Here is a 27321-nt window from a genome sequence, read left to right as displayed (position 1 = left end):
TCCCCCAGCATGGCAGCACCCTTCCAGGCATGGACAAATCTGCCTTCTTTAGAGAGCTGAAGAACAGACATGGCTACATCCTGGTCACCACCAATGGTACGGTATCTGTAACTTTGCTGGCTGCTTGTGGAGGGGTGTGTGTGCATGGATGTATAACCCTGCCCTGCTTCCACAGAGCAGTGGATCAGACTCTCCCCAAAGAACATCTACTACCTGGGTCAGCCCATGTACTTCCAGGCCACAGGCTACTTTGCCACTGAAGGGCAGCGGCTGTTCATCCAGTCCTGCTATGCCACGGCCATTGCTGAGCCAAGATCGATAGGAAGCTTTTTCCCGAGGATGTGGGAGAACCTTTTTATAGTGATTTGAAGCCAATCCCTGTATGTTGTCTGCTCCCCTACAGCATGGGATGACTGAGCTGTACATGCACTGCACCATGACTGTGGCAGAACATGTGACTCCAGGTACCAAATCCTGCACCTACAACCGAAAAGCTAAAAGGTACCTCTATTGCAGCAGCCTGCTGCTCTGGGCAGCCTGTGAGGGGGAAAAACAGGCCCGTGACCCTCTCCTCTTGTGAACAGGTGGGAGGAGCTGTATGGGAACCATGCTGTGTGTGTGTGCTGTGACTCCAGGTGTTCTGGGGACCGGGCAGAAGGTGGGTATACTGGTGCTATGAATCTTGGCTCCGTTCTTTGACTTGCAAGTGCGTCGACTTGCAGTCCCTCTATACCCACGTGTCCTATAGACTAAGAACACGCACCATCCGTAACTCCTCAATCCTCTTTCCTTGTCTGTATTGACACCAGCTCAGAGGAGTGGCCTAGTGACCAGTCACCTGCTGCCCTTGGAGCATCCTGGTGCTAAAATGAACTCTGTGGAAGGATCCCATAGATCAGGGGAAGAAGGGAGCCCCATCCTGGAACCGCATGCTGAAGGAGAAGCTAGGCAAGTGGACTCTCACCCAGAGGAATCTGCAGCGGTAGAGGTGCATTCCTGGGATGTCTCTGGAGAGGGACCCGTGGCATCGGAAGACTATGCAGCTGAACTGTTTAAAGGTGAGGGGGAGTCTTGGGCGAGCTTTCAGGATGAGGATGAGGATGATGAGCGAGAGGAGTTCCATAGAGAGGAGATGGAGGAGGAGGATGAGGATGAACGATTCCCAGTGTAATGGGATGGCTGGCAGGTAAGGGTCTTCCTCTCCTAGTGCTCCACTGCTCTGTTGCCCAGGCTACAGTGCTCATCTGCTCCTTCTCTCCCCAGGTCCCGGAGGAATTCCAGTGTCTGCTTGTTGCAATGGAACCAATAAACCTTCAAAATGCATCTGGGTCTCCTCTCTTTATTCCAATCCACTGCTACCAGTAATTCTGACATGAGGTCCCTATTCTGAAGGCCCCGTCAAAGGGGTGCAGTGGCCTATGATGACATGAGCTGAATCCAGCTTATTGTAGACTGCATGCGTCATGGTTCCACCTGCATCTCTTGACGCCTGTTCTGGTATTCCAACTGATGGAGGGTCTACAAACCATGATGCTTGACTAATTGAAGTCCGCCTATCGCCAACCACTCTGAAGATCAAAATAATCCTGCAGCCCACAACCCCAGCCAGTACTTTAAGAGGGACAATATCACCCAGACAGCTTAGAAAGAAAGGAAGGCCGATTGCTGTCAGTATTTGTTTGTAGCTGCGTTCCTGGTGGCGGTTAGCATTCTTTACCTGCCCTGGATTCTTTCACATGATTCACTCTGCAGAGAGTGGCTGTCAAAATGGTGTCCAAACATTTAATGCTCTCTCTAGTTTGACCCTTAATAGACAAGGGGGATGAATTGGATTAAATGAAATCTAAACCCTGCTGTGTCAAATGAGAGAAATGCATCAGGCAAGCACAAATCTATAGGGTGCCAACTGTAACCCCTGAGTCCTTTTGCTTCAGAGTGTCCTTTTTCACAGCCTCCGTGTATTTTTTTTTTACCCACATTTCTATATAATGAACTGCTAAATCTCAATGTTTGGAGAAATAATTTTGACTGAATGCTTAGTTTGCAAAGCCCATATTTTGGATGTATCTACACTGTTCACTTTGAAATAAATATTTAACCTGATCGAGGAGACCCCCGAAATAAATCTATAGCTTTGCCCCATCGTGCCTGTTTTGGTGTCCATTTAATAACAAAGTTATCCAAGGATCCTATCCAGTGTGGTATTGAATGTTCCCACATTCTCAGCTTCATCCACATCACTGTGGAGTTTGTTCCAGATTTGTGCCAAAAATGTCGGGGTGGGAAATTCTTTCAACATTGATTTCTTTGTGTAGTGTTGTTTTCAGCACAGTCCTCAAATCCTGTTGTCCTTGTTGCCACAACAGGTAAGTGTGTGTTCCTGGGTGGTAAAAGATCCCTTGTCAGAAGTGGGATGCAAAGCCAAGCCTCCAGAAGAGACTGTGACCTGAACACAGTGCCCAAGACCACACGGCTATCCTGACTTGCTTTGCCGTTTTCAAATTGAGCCATTCCCCATGTCTTTGGAAAAATGAACTTTTCAATGACTGTGTTCTGCCAGGGCTTCTTTCACTTTGACATCTGGGATCATGATACCATTTCACAATTGGCCGAACTAGCTAATTTGGGACCGCATTAAACTGAAGAGCCAAAAGTCCCTGGTTTGATCCTTAGTGTTGGCATTTTACAAGGAATTTCATCAGAAAGCACAAACAACCCTTATATTGCACAGGTGTGCAGATCAGTGTGGTAGAATTCAAAAGGAAAGGAAATGTTGCTGTGCCTTAGGTAGCTCCCACTCGTGAATAGTTACAGGAATTGTCCCGTCCGCTCTTGATCTTGAAACGGCCACATATGAACTCCTGTGAAATAACAAGATATGGATTACTACCCCTTCTCTGCTGCAGCAGAATATGACTACATATTGTGCAGATGATTGTGTCAATCGTTTCCAAAAGAGGGCTTGCGTTTGTCACCAATGTGCCTCGATTTATTTCTGAAATATAACTCCCAGAAAGCATTGTCTTTGTGTTTTTGAAATTGAATAACTTCAAAAGAAAGAAATGATCCAGTCAATTGATAAAAAAAGTCTAGCCGCTGCATTCTGTAATGAAAACAAAAATTAGATGACAATTACAATCAAAGCAAGAAAGAGAGCGTGCTGTGTTAGATGCGCCAGCCGGGAATCCAACCCGAGTCACAAGAATGGGAATCTTGTATGATACCACTACACCACTGGCGCTGCCGGGGAGCTCTGGCTTGTGTCCTTGAAGCAAATTCACAAGACGTCTAGAAAGCGTCCCATGGGGCAAGATGATGTCTTAATGATTATCCTTATTAGTCTGTTGTCGATCTTCTTAATACGTACCTAGCCAATCACTACATCACAGGGGCATGGTTGGCATTTGTGGGAAATATGTCAAAACTGAAGGATAGTAATGGGATTGGTAGCAGCCGATATTATTCATATTTTATGAACAACTAGACGGTGTTGCAGGCTGTTGTTTTTGTGGATGGTTTGCTGGTCTGTTGTATAACTGCCCTGCAGAGACAATCAGTATGAAGGCGAACACGATTTCGTTACCGTGTGCCCATTTAGAAGTTCAATGAATGTATACATAAATATAGCAGATCTGGGTTTTCCTCTGATACATTAAGGACTGGTTTCATAAATGCGTCCATAAGTCCATAAACACCACGAGTGCAACGTGCACACTTTAGTTCAGTTATAACCTGCTCTATTGTAGCTGCTGTTACTGTACGATTCATCGTGAAATGTGTGTATTTTGTATCAACTGCAACTTGCCCTGGTTAAGGACGCCTACGGTGTATATTACAAATATTACAAAAATTGTTGTTTGCAGTTACAAATCTGTAGTAAGAGTAATAAGTTAAGGGAGTCAAGTTGAGCCATTTAAAATACTAATCTACTAATGATGATTACAATAACAACAACAATAATAATAAAATAGCAAATATTTATTTTAGTGTTGCACATGGAAACGTTTTCTTACGGTATTGTAATGCTTGTCTGAATATAATGTTTGCCTATAGACGTTAAGCTATTCCTAATATCTCTTAAGAGAAACATGTATTTATTACGCTGTCTCCAATCATCTAAAGCATACAGAATAAAACAGCAACAAAAGTCCTTTCCACACCAGGCTCTATCGCTCGTAGTGTTGCTTTCTGTCACTGTCTTTAAAACGAGACACAAACCAAACCCACAATCGCTCCGCTCCTCCCACATCAGGGCGTGGACTTCCGACACTGGCCTGGTTTTCGTGTGGCGCTTTATTAGAACAACAAGAGATAACAGTATGTTTCTGTCTTTATTCGACCGCATGTGTGGGTGTAACTTTGTAATTGTTTAGTGAGGTCCCGCAACGTTTGGGGTGAAATGCAAAGTAATCTAATAGTAAAGTAACGAATTACTTTGCCACAGGGAGTAATAAGTATTAAGTTACTGTTTATATGAGTAAAGAGTACAATGTAATATATTATTTTCTGTGAGTAATGACCAAACACTGCTATTTTCTGTTTCTTTTGGCTTGTTAGTTTGTTGTTGACAGAGATTCAAAGTGTGAGAGAAGCAGGCTGGCAGTGGGGATGTAGCTCAGTGGTAGAGCGTATGCTTTGCATGTATGAGGTCCCGAGTTCAATCCTCGGCATCTCCAGGCTGTCTTTTAATGGAGTCCGTGCACTATGTCATTGGATGCACATAGCAAGTACCGAACAAATCGGGAGCCCGTGATTCATCAGTCACACTAGCGTGGGCCTTTTCGGCACTCTCTCCCAGCATTCGTCCGAGAAACACCGTGTGTATGCATTTATTGTGAGAAGTGGAGCTACTAAGCTACTAAAAAAGAAGTGTTAACCAAGCACCCAACGATGCGTTTTCTCCCACTGAATTGTGCACCTCGAAAGTTTACCAAATGCAGACTCCTTAGCAATGCATTGCCCCCCACAGGACACCGACTTATATGTTGACCCTCCCTCTCTCCATAATCAATCCATCAGCTAGGAACGGACCTAAATTCATGATGAAATTACACGTGCAATCAAAGCAAGAGAGAGAGCATGCTGTGTCAGTTGCACAAGAAGAAGAAGACGAAGAAGAAGAAGAATACTTTCATCAGTATTCACCCGAGCCTTTCATCAACCGCCCTTAGGCCAGAGACCTCGTGTGGCAAGGGTAGCGCGTCTGACTCCAGATCAGAAGGCTGTGTGTTCAAATGATGATGCTGTGGGAAGCATCACCTGAAAGGGAACATGAGCCAGATAAGCAAATGCTCTAGGGGTGGGTTGTACTAACGGGATCCGATCTTGATCTTGATCTCAATTGTGTTGTACTAAACGGATCAGGACTCAATCTGAGCTCAGATCCGAGCTCAAAAATGATCGTGCTTTTGAGCAGGATCAGAGCTTTATCCGACTTTTTAACATGCAGGAAGTCTGTAGACTTCATCTAGTTCGCCGGCATCCAACACGCACACCGCAGCTATTTAAAGACAGGCAAAAGCCTTTAGAGGTTTCTTGGGAGGAAGACGTATGATTGCTGTATAGATTAGCAGCATGAAACATACTTAACCTCACAGACATAGTTGATCCTGTTTGAGGACCTACATCGAAGCGCAGTCATACCTTACCAAAACGTTTGGAGCTGCGTTCACCGTTGAGATATTTTGCAACTGGCAGGTTTCAGCAAATACTAGGTAACATTGTCGATGTAGTCAAGTCTGGTTCAGCACAGATAAACAATGAAGATGTGACTTACAGTTTTACAAAGATTTGCACTTTCAAATAAACAGTATCATGTTGAACTGTACATTCTTTTGTGTCTTCATGGTGAGGTGTAGTTTGTGTGCAATTAGGGATGTATTTATTTACATTTCTGTAAAAAAGTATGTTAAAGCTGCAGCAACCCCGTTGCGAACTACTGTAGCAACTCCACAGCTGTGCAACGCTTTGAGAAGCGCCCCTACACGCCATACCTGTAAGACATATCTTAAAACTCACCTTTATACAAAAGCTTTTAAGGATCTCTCTTACTCTTAGTTTGCAAATTTTATTAAATACTCTTGCATTGCTACTGTTGTGTTGCCTGTTTGATTTTGTATGTTCTGACTGTTTGACTTGTAGCGCTATTTGATATGAGAAAAGCGCGTTATGAATACAATTGATTGGCTAGTTATTATTATATAATTTGTGTAGCTAAAGAAACGCACAACAGTGCAAGAAACTGCAAAGGTTGTGTACTTTGTGAGGTTTGAACGGATCTAATGTGCCCTGTCCTTGACGGACAACTTTTCGGATGATGGAATACAAATGATCGTGTGGGATCCTGTGGCAATGATAAGCAGACTGACATTAACATGCATTGGGAAACGTAGTGAACAGCTAAGCTTATTTCATTTATAAAGTCATCAGCAATAGCACAGCATAGTTTTGTCAAAGGTTTATGATACTACCAATAATAATAATGATTAAGGAGGAGCTGACAATACAGATGAATTGCTCATGAAACAGACTTCCTTTACTTCTGTAGCACGTATTGCAGTAAACATATCGTCCTCTGACAAAACAAACGCCCTGACAAGCTCATTGAGCAAGCGATGCTCACGAGGGGCATTTCAACCACGTTAAGTAAATCAAGAGGGTTCCAGCAATTAACGCCTTTTCCAAATGAATTCCAGACAATGCAGCTGCCCTTAGCTTTAACAATGGCTTGATTAGGTGGAATTTGTGAAACAATGAATTTAAACTGCAATATGAAAGCTATAGGCACTTCAACTTATGTGAACAACATAATACAAAAATGACAGACCTAGCCCTCTAATTCACTGGATATAACAAACACATTAATAAATGTATCCAGGCATTACACACAACATACAAGCAGCAGATACCACTAGGGATGATTCAGCTGGAGGTGTTAATTGAGAGATCGCAATAGCAGCTGTTTGTTATTTACTTCTAGCCCTATATAGAGCAGGAGCCGTGCCCTAATGATTATCACTTTCTGGGCTAGTGTGTCTGTGAGTGAACTGGGGGTTTAGTGGTTATTGCAGAGGCATTGCAGATCTGTTGTTTAATCCTCTCTTTCCAGTGGCTTTGTCACGTGCTTGTTCTGTGTGAAATGAAGCTGTTCTGCATTGCTCTCTGCCTCTGTGTAGGAGTATTATTACCTACACCGATCTTTGCCGGCCGTGACAATGAGACTTCAAAGGAATCCTCCGACATCAATACGCTGTCCAAGCACTACCGCATTCTCCCCATGTTCATCCAGGCGTCGGCTCCTCTGGTAGACCCAAAGAAACTCCGGCCGGCCACTGGCAGCGAGCCCATGCCGGATGACCTGAGGCGCATCCTGTTCCCCGGTGACAACCTACGGAAAGGCGTGCATCCCAAGAAGGTCCAGAACCGAGGCGTTGCAGTGTGGGGAGACTACAGTAAGATGTACGTGGCAGTGCATAAGAACATCAACGGTTTCAGGTGCAGGCCTTCGGTGCTCATGCTGGGGAGCTGTGCCGTCAGTAAGACCACTGAGCACTACTACTACTTCATCTACGGGCTGAACGAGTGTGGGAACAATCGATCGGTAAGTAGCCGTGTGGATTCGCAGCTTGCACTGTTCCATGCTACGTGTTTTCTGGGAAGTAATGATAACTGGATAGCTGTGATGCTGGTTCCTGTATCTTCATAATGGCTCCTCCCTCTTCCATGGTGTCCAACTTAATCCTGTAGATCATTAATGGCCGACTGGTGTACTCCAACACTCTGCGCTACTCCCCGCCAACTTCTTCACACCCAGTAATCCGGGGCGTGTCCTTCACTGTGCCCATCCAGCTTGTCTACAACCGGTATGGATTTGCTTCCAGAACTCTACATAGCCTTTGACCCTCTTCTAACCTGGATCCCAACTGCACCAGACCTGGTGCACAAAACCATGCTGTGTGTTCTGTGATCTCCCTCAGTCCAGCTGATGTCCACAACTTGCACTAAGAACTAGTGCCTATGAGGCTTCATCTGAGGTGTAGAGCAGTAATTGGAGGCAACTGGCTGCCTCCTTCCTGATCTGCTCTGCTGTATTGCCTTTGCAGGTTCCACTATTCCTACAAGATTGGCTACCAGCCCACATTCCCCCAGCATGGCAGCACCCTTCCAGGCATGGACAAATCTGCCTTCTTCAGAGAGCTGAAGAACAGACATGGCTACATCCTGGTCACCACCAATGGTACGGTATCTGTAACTTTGCTGGCTGCTTGTGGAGGGGTGTGTGTGCATGGATGTATAACCCTGCCCTGCTTCCACAGAGCAGTGGATCAGACTCTCCCCAAAGAACATCTACTACCTGGGTCAGCCCATGTACTTCCAGGCCACAGGCTACTTTGCCACTGAAGGGCAGCGGCTGTTCATCCAGTCCTGCTATGCCACGGCCTCTCCAGATCGGCACTCCAAGCCCAGGTTCACCGTGATTGACAACTTTGGGTAAGGCCTTATTCTCGGTGGCTTAACTAGCTTTCACCCCGTCTTCCAGTCAAGATGCCAACGTCTCTGCTTGCCCACAGGTGCCTGGTAGACAGCAAGGCTGATGGGTGCCAGTCCAGGTTCGTGCCGTACACGAGGAAGGACGTTCTCCGCTTCACCATCGACGCCTTCCTGTTTCAGAAGACTCTGTCCGAGGTATCCAATGCATGCTGCTATGATGGAGCCCACTGTGTCACTTTTCCACCATTGCTGAGCCAAGATCGATAGGAAGCCTTTTCCCTAGGATGTGGGAGAACCTTTTTATAGTGATTTGAAGCCAATCCCTGTATGTTGTCTGCTCCCCTACAGCATGGGATGACTGAGCTGTACATGCACTGCACCATGACTGTGGCAGAACATGTGACTCCAGGTGCCAAATCCTGCACCTACAACCGAAAAGCTAAAAGGTACCTCTATTGCAGCAGCCTGCTGCTCTGGGCAGCCTGTGATGGGGAAAAACAGGCCTGTGACCCTCTCCTCTTGTGAACAGGTGGGAGGAGCTGTATGGGAATCATGCTGTGTGTGTGTGCTGTGACTCCAGGTGTTCTGGGGACCGGGCAGAAGGTGGGTATGCTGGTGCTATGAATCTTGGCTCCGTTCTTTGACTTGCAAGTGCGTCGACTTGCAGTCCCTCTATACCCACGTGTCCTATAGACTAAGAACACGCACCATCCGTAACTCCTCAATCCTCATTCCTTGTCTGTATTGACACCAGCTCCGAGGAGTGGCCTAGTGACCAGTCACCTGCTGCCCTTGGAGCATCCTGGTGCTAAAATGAACTCTGTGGAAGGATCCCATAGATCAGGGGAAGAAGGGAGCCCCATCCTGGAACCGCATGCTGAAGGAGAAGCTAGGCAAGTGGACTCTCACCCAGAGGAATCTGCAGCGGTAGAGGTGCATTCCTGGGATGTCTCTGAAGAGGGACCCGTGGCATCGGAAGACTATGCAGCTGAACTGTTTAAAGGTGAGGGGGAGTCTTGGGCGAGCTTTCACGATGAGGATGAGGATGATGAGCGAGAGGAGTTCCATAGGGAGGAGACGGAGGATGAGGATGAGGATGAACGATTCCCAGTGTAATGGGATGGCTGGCAGGTAAGGGTCTTCCTCTCCTAGTGCTCCACTGCTCTGTTGCCCAGGCTACAGTGCTCATCTGCTCCTTCTCTCCCCAGGTCCCGGAGGAATTCCAGTGTCTGCTTGTTGCAATGGAACCAATAAACCTTCAAAATGCATCTGGGTCTCCTCTCTTTATTCCAATCCACTGCTACCAGTACTTCTGACATGAGGTCCCTATTCTGAGGGCCCCGTCAAAGGGGTGCAGTGGCCTATGATGACATGGGCTGAATCCAGCTTATTGTAGACTGCATGCATCATGGTTCCACCTGCATCACTTGATGCCTGTAGCGTAAGGTACACTTATAAATTTCAATGAAAGAAGTGAATTTATAGTATCACCTTATCACGAATCCTGGAATCTTGTAGAACTCAATTTCTGTAATACTTGGACGCAGACACCAATTCCAAAGATATAAATTGTCAAATTTATTCAAAACAAAGACTAAATGTAGCACTACACTAATTATACAAAAGGGAAAAACTAATTAAAATTCAACTCTAGATCAACAAATCAAAGACAAATCGTTTCCGTGACCAAACCAAAGACCATGGCATCGCATATGATAACACACAAATCGTTAAACAAAAAAGGTTCTAAACACATTGACTACAATACCGGTTAGTAAGACGAAGGTGAGTCTCTCGTTAGTATTATTAGTCAGACATTAAATAACTACGCAGGTTAGTATTTATGTCCGGTAACTTCTCGTTATATATATATATGTCTCATTTACGTTTAGGTGCCGAGAAAGATCCTATCATTACTTGTTACCACAATTTCCCTTAACTGATTATTATTCAATGATTAAGGATAGGCAAGGCCACCAATAATCTAAGGTCTATTAACTTGTGTCAATTTCAGACTAAACGGTTAAACAGGAATGAGAAGATATTTCTCGGCGTTGACAGATTTTATTTCTAAAATTATCAACAAAACAGTTTAATGCAACACACATTTATATTTAAGAAAACTAAATGATATTACACATTCTAGGGTTATGAATCACAGATTAACATTTCTAATTGATTTCTCAAATGTCATGAATCATGAACGCCAAACTGTTAAACTTATCTGAACTTCGTCGCAGAGAGGCCTCTCTGGCTTCGGGCTCAGATAACAGCACACGGCACGAGGTCCGTGTGTTTTGGAACAAAGGCAGTCCGGTTCGGCTTTGTCCAAGAACTTCCACTCAGTCAATGCAAGTGGAAGTAGGGGTTTCGCGAAAGTAGAGTAGTTTCCAAACAGATTTTCCACTGGTTTGAAGGCTCCAAGGTTGTGCACAAAATCTTCTTGGCAAGCACGGTCTCTCACCATACTTATTTGAAGACAAAATCTTTGAGGAAAGCAGGGCCCTGTTTGTTCCAAGGGTCAAGTTTCTTAAGACTCAAATAGCTATTTAAATGACTGACACTTTCGTATACAGTCGACTTAGTCAATTGTCCAGCTGTAAAACTCCACTGATCAGGTGGGCACAGGCGGGCAGCGCAGTCTGTAAAGTTCTTTATTTAATAAAGTCCTTTAAAGAATTCTTCGTACGGCTCAATCTCCTTCTCCCAGTTTAACTCTTCTGTTGCCGGCAAAGACTTGGTTGGTTTCTGGTTCCGGTTCTGGCAACAGAGCTACAGGTTGAGCTGTGGCAGCGAGTTACTGGTTCAGGTGAGAGAGAGAGAGAGAGAGAGAGAGAAAGAATGTCCGCTGTTCCTTATAGTCTGTCAGATCAATAGGTGGTTGGTCCCTGAGTTCTTGAGATTGGATTTCAGTTTCAGCCCCCAGTGTCCTATTGGAGGGGGGCTTGATTTATGACTGATGTCAATCCATGCCATCTTTTGGAAATGCCGGTTGGCCCGGGTTCGTAGCTCTATGTCGGGATTTCGGCTCTCATCCACTTCAAAGAGTTTTTATCACCTACAGGCCCCTTTCTCCAGACATTTCACAGCAGGACTCTAAACCATTCGGCCCATTCTCGGTGCCATCCTCCCCAAAACTGTCACTTTGATGCAAACCAGTTCCAAGCTGATGAGCTAAGGAAATCTGATAACTTTGGGGGGGGAGAGGTCTTCTTTAGATCAGTGCTTCAGCTCAGAGCCCAAATGCTCTTATCCAAATACACCCAACATAACGCTACACACCTGTTCTGGTATTCCAACTGATGGAGGGTCTACAAACCATGATGCTTGACTAATTGAAGTCCGCCTATTGCCAACCACTCTGAAGATCAAAATAATCCAGCAGCCCACAACCCCAGCCAGTACTTTAAGAGGGACAATATCACCCAGACAGCTTAGAAAGAAAGGAAGGCCGATTGCTGTCAGTATTTGTTTGTAGCTGCTTTCCTGGTGGCGGTTAGCATTCTTTACCTGCCCTGGATTCATTCACATGATTCACTCTGCAGAGAGTGGCTGTCAAAATGGTGTCCAAACATTTAATGCTCTCTCTAGTTTGACCCTTAATAGACAAGGGGGATGAATTGGATTAAATGAAATCTAAACCCTGCTGTGTCAAGTGAGAGAAATGCATCAGGCAAGCGCAAATCTATAGGGTGCCAACTGTAACCCCTGAGTCCTTTTGCTTCAGAGTGTCCTTTTTCACAGCCTCCGTGTATTTTTTTTACCCACATTTCTATATAATGAAATGCTAAATCTCAATGTTTGGAGAAATAATTTTGACTGAATGCTTAGTTTGCAAAGCCCATATTTTGGATGTATCTACACTGTTCACTTTGAAATAAATATTTAACCTGATCGAGGAGACCCCCGAAATAAATCTATAGCTTTGCCCCATCGTGCCTGTTTTGGTGTCCATTTAATAACAAAGTGATCCAAGGATCCTATCCAGTGTGGTTTTGAATGTTCCCACATTTTCAGCTTCATCCACATCACTGGGGAGTTTGTTCCAGATTTGTGCCAAAAATGTCGGGGTGGGAAATTCTTTCAACATTGATTTCTTTGTGTAGTGTTGTTTTCAGCACAGTCCTCAAATCCTGTTGTCCTTGTTGCCACAACAGGTAAGTGTGTGTTCCTGGGTGGTAAAAGATCCCTTGTCAGAAGTGGGATGCAAAGCCAAGCCTCCAGAGGAATTTCATCAGAAAGCACAAACAACCCTTATATTGCACAGGTGTGCAGATCAGTGTGGTAGAATTCAAAAGGAAAGGTAGCTCCCACTCGTGAATAGTTACAGGAATTGTCCCGTCCGCTCTTGATCTTGAAACGGGCACATATGAACTCCTGTGAAATAACAAGAGATGGATTACTACCCCTTCTCTGCTGCAGCAGAATTTACTACCTATTGTGCAGATCAGGGCTTGCGTTTGTCACCAATGTGCCTCGATTTATTTCTGAAATATAACTCCCAGAAAGCATTGTCTTTGTGTTTTTGAAATTGAATAACCTCAAAAGAAAGAAATGATCGAGTCAATTGATAAAAAAAAGTCTAGCCGCTGCATTCTGTAATGAAAAAATAATTAGATGACAATTACAATCAAAGCAAGAAAGAGAGCGGGCTGTGTTAGATGCGCCAGCCGGGAATCGAACCCGAGTCACAAGAATGGGAATCTTGTATGATACCACTACACCACTGGCGCTGCTGGGGAAGCTCTGGCTTGTGTCCTTGAAGCAAATTCACAAGACGTCTAGAAAACGTCCCATGGGGCAAGATGATGTCTTAATGATTATCCTTATTAGTCTGTTGTCGATCTGCTTAATACGTACCTAGCTAATCACTACATCACAGGGGCATGGTTGGCATTTGTGGAAAATATATCTTCATGATAGTGCATCGGAATATTCAAAACTGAAGGATAGTAATGGGATTGGTAGCAGCCGATATTATTAATATTTTATGAACAACTAGGAGGTGTTGCAGGCTGTTGTTTTTGTGGATGGTTTGCTGGTCTGTTGTATAACTGCCCTGCAGAGACAATCAGTATGAAGGCGAACACGATTTCGTTAACGTGAGCCCATTTACAAGTTCAATGAATGAATACATAAATATAGCAGATCTGGGTTTTCCTCTGATACATTAAGGACTGGTTTCATAAATGCGTCCATAAGTCCATAAACACCACGAGTGCAACGTGCACACTTTAGTTCAGATATAACCTGCTCTATTGTAGCTGCTGTTACTGTACGATTCATCGTGAAATGTGTGTATTTTGTATCAGCTGTAACTTGCCCTGGTTAAGGACGCCTACGGTGTATATTACAAATATTACAAAAATTGTTGTTTGCAGTTACAAATCTGTAGTAAGAGTAATAAGTTAAGGGAGTCAAGTTGAGCCATTTAAAATAATAATCTACTAATGATGATTACAATAACAACAACAATAATAATAAAATAGCAAATATTTATTTTAGTGTTGCACATGGAAACGTTTTCTTACGGTAGTGTAATGCTTGTCTGAATATAATGTTGTCTATAGACGTTAAGCTATTCCTAATATCTCTTAAGAGAAACGTATTTATTACGCTGTCTCCAATCATCTGAAGCATACAGAATAAAATAGCAACAAAAGTCCTTTCCACACCAGGCTCTATCGCTCGTAGAGTTGCTTAAAACGAGACACAAACCAAACCCACAATAGCTCCGCTCCTCCCACATCAGGGCGTGGACTTCCGACACTGGCCTGGTTTTCGTGTGGCGCTTTATTAGATCAGCAAGAGATAACAGTATGTTTCTGTCTTCATTCGACCGCATGTGTGGGTGTAACTTTGTAATTGTTTAATGAGGTCCCGCAACGATTGGGGTGAAATGCAAAGTAATCTAATAGTAAAGTAACTACTTACTTTGCCCAGGGAGTAATAAGTATTAAGTTACTGTTTATATGAGTAAAGAGTACAATGTAATATATTATTTTCTGTGAGTAATGACCAAACACTGCTCTTTTCTTTCTCTTTTGGCTTGTTAGTTTGTTGTTGACAGAGATTCAAAGTGTGAGAGAAGCAGGCTGGCAGTGGGGATGTAGCTCAGTGGTAGAGCGTATGCTTCGCATGTATGAGGTCCTGAGTTCAATCCTCAGCATCTCCAGGCTGTCTTTTAATGGAGTCCGTGTACTATGTCATTGGATGCACATAGCAAATACCGAAGAAATCAGGATCCCGTGATTCATCGGTCACACTAGCGTGAACCTTTTCGGCACTCTCTCCCAGCATTCGTCCGAGAAACACTGTGTGTATGCATTTATTGTGAGAAGTGGAGCTACTATGCTACTAAAAAAGAAGTGTTAACCAAGCACCCAACGATGCGTTTTCTCCCACTGAATTGTGCACCTCGAAAGTCTACCAAATGCAGACTCCTTAGCAAAGCATTGTCCCCCACAGGACACCGACTTATATGTTGACCCTCCCTCTCTCCATAATCAATCCATCAGCTAGGAATGGACCTAAATTCATGATGAAATTACATGTGCAATCAAAGCAAGATAGAGAGCATGCTGTGTCAGTTGCACAAGAAGAAGAAGACGAAGAAGAAGAAGAATACTTTCACCAGTATTCACCCGAGCGTTTCATCAACCGCCCTTAGGCCAGAGACCTCGTGTGGCAAGGGTAGCGCGTCTGACTCCAGATCAGAAGGCTGTGTGTTCAAATGACGTCGGGGTCAGTGTTTTGTACACCAGCAGTCACCAGTAACACAAAGGTTGCATGAGTAATTGCACAGCTGGCACTGTAAAGTGAAAATGCACACTCTTGTTGATTTTGCAAAAAGCATTTAAAGTAGCATGAAATGGTACACTTGCCAGCTGAGAATAGACAGAGAAGCGAGTGTCTTTTGTATTGGCTGGGAATCAAACCGAGGTGAACTGATCAGAAGGCAGCTATGCTAACCACTATACCACAAACACTTATATATAAGGTCCACACAATATGTGATTCCAGTCGAACTTGATTCCAGCATGGCAAAGTGGCAGGCAATTTGTTGTCCATATTGCAATCAGTCAAACATTTGGGAAGGCCGATTTTGGGAATCTCCACTTTCCTGTTCATGAGTGCGGAATGAAATTGTCCATTAGCAGCTTTCCAGATCTTTTTCGAAAAGGATCAAAAAACAAAAGGGTTTCAATGCATCACCCTCTGGGTTATAAGCCCAGCTGGCTTGCACTGTGCCACTCTGCTCTTAACACACACATCCACCTGTTACCGTCACAGCCAGTCCTATATTGCAATCAATACAAGTTTGCAAAGCCCTGCGTTATTTCCACTTTCCTGTTCAAGACTGCACACCAAGCTTCTCCATGCACTGGAGCAGCTTTCCAGGTTTCAGTGCCTTCACATTTCACCCTGTATGTGCTGTGGGAAGCATCACCTGAAAGGGAACATGAGCCAGAGAAGCAAATGCTCTAGGGGTGGGTTGTACTAACGGGATCAGATCTTGATCTTGATCTCAATTGTGTTGTACTAAACGGATCAGGACGCAATCTGAGCTCAGATCCGAGCTCAAAAATGATCGTGCTTTTGAGCAGGATCAGAGCTTTATCTGACTTTTTAACATTCAGGAAGTCTGTAGACTTCATCTAGTTCGCCGGCATCCAAGACGCACACCGCAGCTATTTAAAGACAGGCAAAAGCCTTTAGAGGTTTCTTGGGAGGAAGACGTATGATTGCTGTATAGATTAGCAGCATGAAACATACTTAACCTCACAGACATAGTTGATCCTGTTTGAGGACCTACATCGAAGCGCAGTCATACCTTACCAAAACGTTTGGAGCTGCGTTCACCGTTGAGATATTTTGCAACTGGCAGGTTTCAGTAAATACTAGGTAACATTGTCGATGTAGTCAAGTCTGGTTCAGCACAGATAAACAATGAAGATGTGACTTACAGTTTTACAAAGATTTGCACTTTCAAATAAACAGTATCATGTTGAACTGTACATTCTTTTGTGTCTTCATGGTGAGGTGTAGTTTGTGTGCAATTAGGGATGTATTTATTTACATTTCTGTAAAAAAGTATGTTAAAGCTTCAGCAACCCCGTTGCAAACTACTGTAGCAACTCCACGGCTGTGCAACGCTTTGAGAAGCGCCCCTACACGCCATACCTGTAAGACATTTCTTAAAACTCAGCTTTATACAAAAGCTTTTAAGGATCTCTCTTACTCTTAGTTTGCAAATTTTATTAAATACTCTTGCGTTGCTACTGTTGTGTTGCCTGTTTGATTTTGTATGTTCTGACTGTTTGACTTGTAGCGCTATTTGATATGAGAAAAGTGCATTATGAATACAATTGATTGGCTAGTTATTATTATATAATTTGTGTAGCTAAAGGAACGCACAACAGTGCAAGAAACTGCAAAGGTTGTGTACTTTGTGAGGTTTGAACGGATCTAATATGCCCTGTCCTTGACGGACAACTTTTCGGATGATGGAATACAAATGATCGTGTGGGATCCTGTGGCAATGATAAGCAGACTGACATTATCATGCATTGGGAAACGTAGTGAACAGCTAAGCTTATTTCATTTATAAAGTCATCAGCAATAGCACAGCATAGTTTTGTCAAAGGTTTATGATACTACCAATAATAATAAAGAATAAGGAGGAGCTGACAATACAGCAATTAACACCTTTTCCAAATGAATTCCAGACAATGCAGCTGCCCTTAGCTTTAACAATGGCTTGATTAGGTGGAATTTGTGAAACAATGAATTTAAACTGCAATTTGAAAGCTATAGGCACTTCAACTTATGTGAACAACATAATACAAAAATGACAGACCTAGCCCTCTAATTCACTGGATATAACAAACACATTAATAAATGTATCCAGGCATTACACACAACATACAAGCAGCAGATACCAATAGGGATGATTCAGCTGGATGTGTTAATTGAGAGATCGCAATAGCAGCTGTTTGTTATTTACGTCTAGCCCTATATAGAGCAGGAGCCGTGCCCTAATGATTATCACTTTCTGGGCTAGTGTGTCTGTGAGTGAACTGGGGGTTTAGTGGTTATTGCAGTGGCATTGCAGATCTGTTGTTTAATCCTCTCTTTCCAGTGGCTTTGTCACGTGCTTGTTCTGTGTGCAATGAAGCTGTTCTGCATTGCTCTCTGCCTCTGTGTAGGAGTATTATTACCTACACCGATCTTTGCCGGCCGTGACAATGAGACTTCAAAGGAATCCTCCGACATCGATACGCTGTCCAAGCACTACCGCATTCTCCCCATGTTCATCCAGGCGTCGGCTCCTCTGGTAGACCCAAAGAAACTCCGGCCGGCCACTGGCAGCGAGCCCATGCCGGATGACCTGAGGCGCATCCTGTTCCCCGGTGACCACCTACGGAAAGGCGTGCATCCCAAGAAGGTCCAGAACCGAGGCGTTGCAGTGTGGGGAGACTACAGTAAGATGTACGTGGCAGTGCATAAGAACATCAACGGTTTCAGGTGCAGGCCTTCGGAGCTCATGCTGGGGAGCTGTGCCGTCAGTAAGACCACTGAGCACTACTACTACTTCATCTACGGGCTGAACGAGTGTGGGAACAATCGATCAGTAAGTAGCCGTGTGGATTCGCAGCTTGCACTGTTCCATGCTACGTGTTTTCTGGGAAGTAATGATAACTGGATAGCTGTGATGCTGGTTCCTGTATCTTCATAATGGCTCCTCCCTCTTCCATGGTGTCCAACTTAATCCTGTAGATCATTAATGGCCGACTGGTGTACTCCAACACTCTGCGCTACTCCCCGCCAACTTCTTCACACCCAGTAATCCGGGGCGTGTCCTTCACTGTGCCCATCCAGCTTGTCTACAACCGGTATGGATTTGCTTCCAGAACTCTACATAGCCTTTGACCCTCTTCTAACCTGGATCCCAACTGCACCAGACCTGGTGCACAAAACCATGCTGTGTGTTCTGTGATCTCCCTCAGTCCAGCTGATGTCCACAACTTGCACTAAGAACTAGTGCCTATGAGGCTTCATCTGAGGTGTAGAGCAGTAATTGGAGGCAACTGGCTGCCTCCTTCCTGATCTGCTCTGCTGTACTGCCTTTGCAGGTTCCACTATTCCTACAAGATTGGCTACCAGCCCACATTCCCCCAGCATGGCAGCACCCTTCCAGGCATGGACAAATCTGCCTTCTTCAGAGAGCTGAAGAACAGACATGGCTACATCCTGGTCACCACCAATGGTAGGGTATCTGTAACTTTGCTGGCTGCTTGTGGAGGGGTGTGTGTGCATGGATGTATAACCCTGCCCTGCTTCCACAGAGCAGTGGATCAGACTCTCCCCAAAGAACATCTACTACCTGGGTCAGCCCATGTACTTCCAGGCCACAGGCTACTTTGCCACTGAAGGGCAGCGGCTGTTCATCCAGTCCTGCTATGCCACGGCCTCTCCAGATCGGCACTCCAAGCCCAGGTTCACCGTGATTGACAACTTTGGGTAAGGCCTTATTCTCGGTGGCTTAACTAGCTTTCACCCCATCTTCCGGTCAAGATGTCAACGTCTCTGCTTGCCCACAGGTGCCTGGTAGACAGCAAGGCTGATGGGTGCCAGTCCAGGTTCGTGCCGTACACGAGGAAGGACGTTCTCCGCTTCACCATCGACGCCTTCCTTTTTCAGAAGACCCTGTCCGAGGTATCCAATGCATGCTGCTATGATGGAGCCCACTGTGTCACTTTTCCACCATTGCTGAGCCAAGATCGATAGGAAGCCTTTTCCCGAGGATGTGGGAGAACCTTTTAATAGTGATTTGAAGCCAATCCCTGTATGTTGTCTGCTCCCCTACAGCATGGGATGACTGAGCTGTACATGCACTGCACCATGACTGTGGCAGAACATGTGACTCCAGGCGCCAAATCCTGCACCTACAACCGAAAAGCTAAAAGGTACCTCTATTGCAGCAGCCTGCTGCTCTGGGCAGCCTGTGAGGGGGGAAAAACAGGCCCGTGACCCTCTCCTCTTGTGAACAGGTGGGAGGAGCTGTATGGGAACCATGCTGTGTGTGTGTGCTGTGACTCCAGGTGTTCTGGGGACCGGGCAGAAGGTGGGTATACTGGTGCTATGAATCTTGGCTCCGTTCTTTGACTTGCAAGTGCGTCGACTTGCAGTCCCTCTATACCCACGTGTCCTATAGACTAAGAACACGCACCATCCGTAACTCCTCAATCCTCTTTCCTTGTCTGTATTGACACCAGCTCAGAGGAGTGGCCTAGTGACCAGTCACCTGCTGCCCTTGGAGCATCCTGGTGCTAAAATGAACTCTGTGGAAGGATCCCATAGATCAGGGGAAGAAGGGAGCCCCATCCTGGAACCACATGCTGAAGGAGAAGCTAGGCAAGTGGACTCTCACCCAGAGGAATCTGCAGCGGTAGAGGTGCATTCCTGGGATGTCTCTGAAGAGGGACCCGTGGCATCGGAAGACTATGCAGCTGAACTGTTTAAAGGTGAGGGGGAGTCTTGGGCGAGCTTTCAGGATGAGGATGAGGATGATGAGCGAGAGGAGTTCCATAGAGAGGAGATGGAGGAGGAGGATGAGGATGAACGATTCCCAGTGTAATGGGATGGCTGGCAGGTAAGGGTCTTCCTCTCCTAGTGCTCCACTGCTCTGTTGCCCAGGCTACAGTGCTCATCTGCTCCTTCTCTCCCCAGGTCCCGGAGGAATTCCAGTGTCTGCTTGTTGCAATGGAACCAATAAACCTTCAAAATGCATCTGGGTCTCCTCTCTTTATTCCAATCCACTGCTACCAGTACTTCTGACATGAGGTCCCTATTCTGAGGGCCCCGTCAAAGGGGTGCAGTGGCCTATGATGACATGGGCTGAATCCAGCTTATTGTAGACTGCATGCATCATGGTTCCACCTGCATCACTTGATGCCTGTAGCGTAAGGTACACTTATAAATTTCAATGAAAGAAGTGAATTTATAGTATCACCTTATCACGAATCCTGGAATCTTGTAGAACTCAATTTCTGTAATACTTGGACGCAGACACCAATTCCAAAGATATAAATTGTCAAATTTATTCAAAACAAAGACTAAATGTAGCACTACACTAATTATACAAAAGGGAAAAACTAATTAAAATTCAACTCTAGATCAACAAATCAAAGACAAATCGTTTCCGTGACCAAACCAAAGACCATGGCATCGCATATGATAACACACAAATCGTTAAACAAAAAAGGTTATAAACACATTGACTACAATACCGGTTAGTAAGACGAAGGTGAGTCTCTCGTTAGTATTATTAGTCAGACATTAAATAACTACGCAGGTTAGTATTTATGTCCGGTAACTTCTCGTTATATATATATATGTCTCATTTACGTTTAGGTGCCGAGAAAGATCCTATCATTACTTGTTACCACAATTTCCCTTAACTGATTATTATTCAATGATTAAGGATAGGCAAGGCCACCAATAATCTAAGGTCTATTAACTTGTGTCAATTTCAGACTAAACGGTTAAACAGGAATGAGAAGATATTTCTCGGCGTTGACAGATTTTATTTCTAAAATTATCAACAAAACAGTTTAATGCAACACACATTTATATTTAAGAAAACTAAATGATATTACACATTCTAGGGTTATGAATCACAGATTAACATTTCTAATTGATTTCTCAAATGTCATGAATCATGAACGCCAAACTGTTAAACTTATCTGAACTTCGTCGCAGAGAGGCCTCTCTGGCTTCGGGCTCAGATAACAGCACACGGCACGAGGTCCGTGTGTTTTGGAACAAAGGCAGTCCGGTTCGGCTTTGTCCAAGAACTTCCACTCAGTCAATGCAAGTGGAAGTAGGGGTTTCGCGAAAGTAGAGTAGTTTCCAAACAGATTTTCCACTGGTTTGAAGGCTCCAAGGTTGTGCACAAAATCTTCTTGGCAAGCACGGTCTCTCACCATACTTATTTGAAGACAAAATCTTTGAGGAAAGCAGGGCCCTGTTTGTTCCAAGGGTCAAGTTTCTTAAGACTCAAATAGCTATTTAAATGACTGACACTTTCGTATACAGTCGACTTAGTCAATTGTCCAGCTGTAAAACTCCACTGATCAGGTGGGCACAGGCGGGCAGCGCAGTCTGTAAAGTTCTTTATTTAATAAAGTCCTTTAAAGAATTCTTCGTACGGCTCAATCTCCTTCTCCCAGTTTAACTCTTCTGTTGCCGGCAAAGACTTGGTTGGTTTCTGGTTCCGGTTCTGGCAACAGAGCTACAGGTTGAGCTGTGGCAGCGAGTTACTGGTTCAGGTGAGAGAGAGAGAGAGAGAGAGAGAGAAAGAATGTCCGCTGTTCCTTATAGTCTGTCAGATCAATAGGTGGTTGGTCCCTGAGTTCTTGAGATTGGATTTCAGTTTCAGCCCCCAGTGTCCTATTGGAGGGGGGCTTGATTTATGACTGATGTCAATCCATGCCATCTTTTGGAAATGCCGGTTGGCCCGGGTTCGTAGCTCTATGTCGGGATTTCGGCTCTCATCCACTTCAAAGAGTTTTTATCACCTACAGGCCCCTTTCTCCAGACATTTCACAGCAGGACTCTAAACCATTCGGCCCATTCTCGGTGCCATCCTCCCCAAAACTGTCACTTTGATGCAAACCAGTTCCAAGCTGATGAGCTAAGGAAATCTGATAACTTTGGGGGGGGAGAGGTCTTCTTTAGATCAGTGCTTCAGCTCAGAGCCCAAATGCTCTTATCCAAATACACCCAACATAACGCTACACACCTGTTCTGGTATTCCAACTGATGGAGGGTCTACAAACCATGATGCTTGACTAATTGAAGTCCGCCTATTGCCAACCACTCTGAAGATCAAAATAATCCAGCAGCCCACAACCCCAGCCAGTACTTTAAGAGGGACAATATCACCCAGACAGCTTAGAAAGAAAGGAAGGCCGATTGCTGTCAGTATTTGTTTGTAGCTGCTTTCCTGGTGGCGGTTAGCATTCTTTACCTGCCCTGGATTCATTCACATGATTCACTCTGCAGAGAGTGGCTGTCAAAATGGTGTCCAAACATTTAATGCTCTCTCTAGTTTGACCCTTAATAGACAAGGGGGATGAATTGGATTAAATGAAATCTAAACCCTGCTGTGTCAAGTGAGAGAAATGCATCAGGCAAGCGCAAATCTATAGGGTGCCAACTGTAACCCCTGAGTCCTTTTGCTTCAGAGTGTCCTTTTTCACAGCCTCCGTGTATTTTTTTTACCCACATTTCTATATAATGAAATGCTAAATCTCAATGTTTGGAGAAATAATTTTGACTGAATGCTTAGTTTGCAAAGCCCATATTTTGGATGTATCTACACTGTTCACTTTGAAATAAATATTTAACCTGATCGAGGAGACCCCCGAAATAAATCTATAGCTTTGCCCCATCGTGCCTGTTTTGGTGTCCATTTAATAACAAAGTGATCCAAGGATCCTATCCAGTGTGGTTTTGAATGTTCCCACATTTTCAGCTTCATCCACATCACTGGGGAGTTTGTTCCAGATTTGTGCCAAAAATGTCGGGGTGGGAAATTCTTTCAACATTGATTTCTTTGTGTAGTGTTGTTTTCAGCACAGTCCTCAAATCCTGTTGTCCTTGTTGCCACAACAGGTAAGTGTGTGTTCCTGGGTGGTAAAAGATCCCTTGTCAGAAGTGGGATGCAAAGCCAAGCCTCCAGAGGAATTTCATCAGAAAGCACAAACAACCCTTATATTGCACAGGTGTGCAGATCAGTGTGGTAGAATTCAAAAGGAAAGGTAGCTCCCACTCGTGAATAGTTACAGGAATTGTCCCGTCCGCTCTTGATCTTGAAACGGGCACATATGAACTCCTGTGAAATAACAAGAGATGGATTACTACCCCTTCTCTGCTGCAGCAGAATTTACTACCTATTGTGCAGATCAGGGCTTGCGTTTGTCACCAATGTGCCTCGATTTATTTCTGAAATATAACTCCCAGAAAGCATTGTCTTTGTGTTTTTGAAATTGAATAACCTCAAAAGAAAGAAATGATCGAGTCAATTGATAAAAAAAAGTCTAGCCGCTGCATTCTGTAATGAAAAAATAATTAGATGACAATTACAATCAAAGCAAGAAAGAGAGCGGGCTGTGTTAGATGCGCCAGCCGGGAATCAAACCCGAGTCACAAGAATGGGAATCTTGTATGATACCACTACACCACTGGCGCTGCTGGGGAAGCTCTGGCTTGTGTCCTTGAAGCAAATTCACAAGACGTCTAGAAAACGTCCCATGGGGCAAGATGATGTCTTAATGATTATCCTTATTAGTCTGTTGTCGATCTGCTTAATACGTACCTAGCTAATCACTACATCACAGGGGCATGGTTGGCATTTGTGGAAAATATATCTTCATGATAGTGCATCGGAATATTCAAAACTGAAGGATAGTAATGGGATTGGTAGCAGCCGATATTATTAATATTTTATGAACAACTAGGCGGTGTTGCAGGCTGTTGTTTTTGTGGATGGTTTGCTGGTCTGTTGTATAACTGCCCTGCAGAGACAATCAGTATGAAGGCGAACACGATTTCGTTAACGTGTGCCCATTTACAAGTTCAATGAATGAATACATAAATACAGCAGATCTGGGTTTCCCTCTAAAACATTAAGGACTGGTTTCATAAATGCGTCCATAAGTCCATAAACACCACGAGTGCAACGTGCACACTTTAGTTCAGATATAACCTGCTCTATTGTAGCTGCTGTTAGTGTACGATTCATTGTGAAATGTGTGTATTTTGTATCAACTGCAACTTGCCCTGGTTAAGGACGCCTACGGTGTATATTACAAATATTACAAAAATTGTTGTTTGCAGTTACAAATCTGTAGTAAGAGTAATAAGTTAAGGGAGTCAAGTTGAGCCATTTAAAATACTAATCTACTAATGATGATTACAATAACAACAACAATAATAAAATAGCAAATATTTATTTTAGTGTTGCACATGGAAACGTTCTCTTACGGTAGTGTAATGCTTGTCTGAATATAATGTTGTCTATAGACGTTAAGCTATTCCTAATATCTCTTAAGAGAAACGTATTTATTACGCTGTCTCCAATCATCTAAAGCATACAGAATAAAATAGCAACAAAAGTCCTTTCCACACCAGGCTCTATCGCTCGTAGAGTTGCTTAAAACGAGACACAAACCAAACCCACAATTGCTCCGCTCCTCCCACAACAGGGCGTGGACTTCCGACACTGGCCTGGTTTTTGTGTGGCGCTTTATTAGAACAACAAGAGATAACAGTATGTTTCTGTCTTCATTCGACCGCATGTGTGGGTGTAACTTTGTAATTGTTTAATGAGGTCCCGCAACGTTTGGGGTGAAATGCAAAGTAATCTAATAGTAAAGTAACTACTGACTTTGCCCAGGGAGTAATAAGTATTAAGTTACTGTTTATATGAGTAAAGAGTACAATGTAATATATTATTTTCTGTGAGTAATGACCAAACACTGCTCTTTTCTTTCTCTTTTGGCTTGTTAGTTTGTTGTTGACAGAGATTCAAAGTGTGAGAAAAGCAGGCTGGCCAGGCTGTCTTTTAATGGAGTCCGTGCACTATGTCATTGGATGCACATAGCAAATACCGAAGAAATCAGGATCCCGTGATTCATCGGTCACACTTGCGTGAACCTTTTCGGCACTCTCTCCCAGCATTCGTCCGAGAAACACTGTGTGTATGCATTTATTGTCAGAAGTGGAGCTACTATGCTACTAAAAAAGAAGTGTTAACCAAGCACCCAACGATGCGTTTTCTCCCACTGAATTGTGCACCTCGAAAGTCTACCAAATGCAGACTCCTTAGCAAAGCATTGTCCCCCACAGGACACCGACTTATATGTTGACCCTCCCTCTCTCCATAATCAATCCATCAGCTAGGAACGGACCTAAATTCATGATGAAATTACATGTGCAATCAAAGCAAGATAGAGAGCATGCTGTGTCAGTTGTACAAGAAGAAGAAGACGAAGAAGAAGAAGAATACTTTCACCAGTATTCACCCGAGCGTTTCATCAACCGCCCTTAGGCCAGAGACCTCGTGTGGCAAGGGTAGCGCGTCTGACTCCAGATCAGAAGGCTGTGTGTTCAAATGATGATGCTGTGGGAAGCATCACCTGAAAGGGAACATGAGCCAGATAAGCAAATGCTCTAGGGGTGGGTTGTACTAACGGGATCCGATCTTGATCTTGATCTCAATTGTGTTGTACTAAACGGATCAGGACTCAATCTGAGCTCAGATCCGAGCTCAAAAATGATCGTGCTTTTGAGCAGGATCAGAGCTTTATCCGACTTTTTAACATGCAGGAAGTCTGTAGACTTCATCTAGTTCGCCGGCATCCAACACGCACACCGCAGCTATTTAAAGACAGGCAAAAGCCTTTAGAGGTTTCTTGGGAGGAAGACGTATGATTGCTGTATAGATTAGCAGCATGAAACATACTTAACCTCACAGACATAGTTGATCCTGTTTGAGGACCTACATCGAAGCGCAGTCATACCTTACCAAAACGTTTGGAGCTGCGTTCACCGTTGAGATATTTTGCAACTGGCAGGTTTCAGCAAATACTAGGTAACATTGTCGATGTAGTCAAGTCTGGTTCAGCACAGATAAACAATGAAGATGTGACTTACAGTTTTACAAAGATTTGCACTTTCAAATAAACAGTATCATGTTGAACTGTACATTCTTTTGTGTCTTCATGGTGAGGTGTAGTTTGTGTGCAATTAGGGATGTATTTATTTACATTTCTGTAAAAAAGTATGTTAAAGCTGCAGCAACCCCGTTGCGAACTACTGTAGCAACTCCACAGCTGTGCAACGCTTTGAGAAGCGCCCCTACACGCCATACCTGTAAGACATATCTTAAAACTCACCTTTATACAAAAGCTTTTAAGGATCTCTCTTACTCTTAGTTTGCAAATTTTATTAAATACTCTTGCATTGCTACTGTTGTGTTGCCTGTTTGATTTTGTATGTTCTGACTGTTTGACTTGTAGCGCTATTTGATATGAGAAAAGCGCGTTATGAATACAATTGATTGGCTAGTTATTATTATATAATTTGTGTAGCTAAAGAAACGCACAACAGTGCAAGAAACTGCAAAGGTTGTGTACTTTGTGAGGTTTGAACGGATCTAATGTGCCCTGTCCTTGACGGACAACTTTTCGGATGATGGAATACAAATGATCGTGTGGGATCCTGTGGCAATGATAAGCAGACTGACATTATCATGCATTGGGAAACGTAGTGAACAGCTAAGCTTATTTCATTTATAAAGTCATCAGCAATAGCACAGCATAGTTTTGTCAAAGGTTTATGATACTACCAATAATAATAATGATTAAGGAGGAGCTGACAATACAGATGAATTGCTCATGAAACAGACTTCCTTTACTTCTGTAGCACGTATTGCAGTAAACATATCGTCCTCTGACAAAACAAACGCCCTGACAAGCTCATTGAGCAAGCGATGCTCACGAGGGGCATTTCAACCACGTTAAGTAAATCAAGAGGGTTCCAGCAATTAACGCCTTTTCCAAATGAATTCCAGACAATGCAGCTGCCCTTAGCTTTAACAATGGCTTGATTAGGTGGAATTTGTGAAACAATGAATTTAAACTGCAATATGAAAGCTATAGGCACTTCAACTTATGTGAACAACATAATACAAAAATGACAGACCTAGCCCTCTAATTCACTGGATATAACAAACACATTAATAAATGTATCCAGGCATTA

At 44.0% G+C, this 27321-nt stretch overlaps 3 protein-coding genes and 5 non-coding genes across 8 annotated transcripts; 5 read left to right on the top strand and 3 right to left on the bottom strand.

Moving 5' to 3' along the window:
• Nucleotides 1-3170: 3170 nt before the first annotated feature.
• Nucleotides 3171-3241, bottom strand: trnag-ccc (transfer RNA glycine (anticodon CCC)). The gene has a single exon. It is a non-coding gene; the product is annotated as a tRNA-Gly (tRNA).
• Nucleotides 3242-4604: 1363 nt separating this feature from the next.
• On the top strand, nucleotides 4605-4676 carry trnaa-ugc (transfer RNA alanine (anticodon UGC)). Its single transcript has one exon. It is a non-coding gene; the product is annotated as a tRNA-Ala (tRNA).
• A 2345-nt stretch (nucleotides 4677-7021) lies between these two features.
• LOC136767342 (uncharacterized) lies at nucleotides 7022-7899 on the top strand. The gene is made up of 2 exons (XM_066721110.1): nucleotides 7022-7600; nucleotides 7747-7899. The coding sequence occupies exons 1-2, from the start codon at nucleotides 7139-7141 to the stop codon at nucleotides 7897-7899; spliced, it is 615 nt and encodes a 204-aa protein (XP_066577207.1). The 5' UTR covers nucleotides 7022-7138.
• A 183-nt stretch (nucleotides 7900-8082) lies between these two features.
• LOC136767341 (zona pellucida sperm-binding protein 3-like) lies at nucleotides 8083-9758 on the top strand. The gene is made up of 7 exons (XM_066721109.1): nucleotides 8083-8236; nucleotides 8316-8490; nucleotides 8571-8685; nucleotides 8839-8936; nucleotides 9020-9093; nucleotides 9245-9621; nucleotides 9699-9758. The coding sequence occupies exons 1-6, from the start codon at nucleotides 8170-8172 to the stop codon at nucleotides 9604-9606; spliced, it is 891 nt and encodes a 296-aa protein (XP_066577206.1). The 5' UTR covers nucleotides 8083-8169; the 3' UTR covers nucleotides 9607-9621; nucleotides 9699-9758.
• Nucleotides 9759-13152: 3394 nt separating this feature from the next.
• Nucleotides 13153-13223, bottom strand: trnag-ccc (transfer RNA glycine (anticodon CCC)). Its single transcript has one exon. It is a non-coding gene; the product is annotated as a tRNA-Gly (tRNA).
• A 1370-nt stretch (nucleotides 13224-14593) lies between these two features.
• trnaa-cgc (transfer RNA alanine (anticodon CGC)) lies at nucleotides 14594-14665 on the top strand. The gene has a single exon. It is a non-coding gene; the product is annotated as a tRNA-Ala (tRNA).
• Nucleotides 14666-18604: 3939 nt separating this feature from the next.
• LOC136767910 (zona pellucida sperm-binding protein 3-like) lies at nucleotides 18605-20283 on the top strand. Its single transcript, XM_066721984.1, has 7 exons — nucleotides 18605-18760; nucleotides 18840-19014; nucleotides 19095-19209; nucleotides 19363-19460; nucleotides 19545-19618; nucleotides 19770-20146; nucleotides 20224-20283. The coding sequence occupies exons 1-6, from the start codon at nucleotides 18694-18696 to the stop codon at nucleotides 20129-20131; spliced, it is 891 nt and encodes a 296-aa protein (XP_066578081.1). The 5' UTR covers nucleotides 18605-18693; the 3' UTR covers nucleotides 20132-20146; nucleotides 20224-20283.
• Nucleotides 20284-23677: 3394 nt separating this feature from the next.
• On the bottom strand, nucleotides 23678-23748 carry trnag-ccc (transfer RNA glycine (anticodon CCC)). Its single transcript has one exon. It is a non-coding gene; the product is annotated as a tRNA-Gly (tRNA).
• Nucleotides 23749-27321: the final 3573 nt, after the last annotated feature.

Source organism: Amia ocellicauda, chromosome 14 (genome assembly GCF_036373705.1).
Source record: "Amia ocellicauda isolate fAmiCal2 chromosome 14, fAmiCal2.hap1, whole genome shotgun sequence".
Classification (NCBI taxonomy): Eukaryota; Metazoa; Chordata; class Actinopteri; order Amiiformes; family Amiidae; genus Amia; species Amia ocellicauda.
This window is presented reverse-complemented; position numbering and strand designations above follow the sequence as displayed.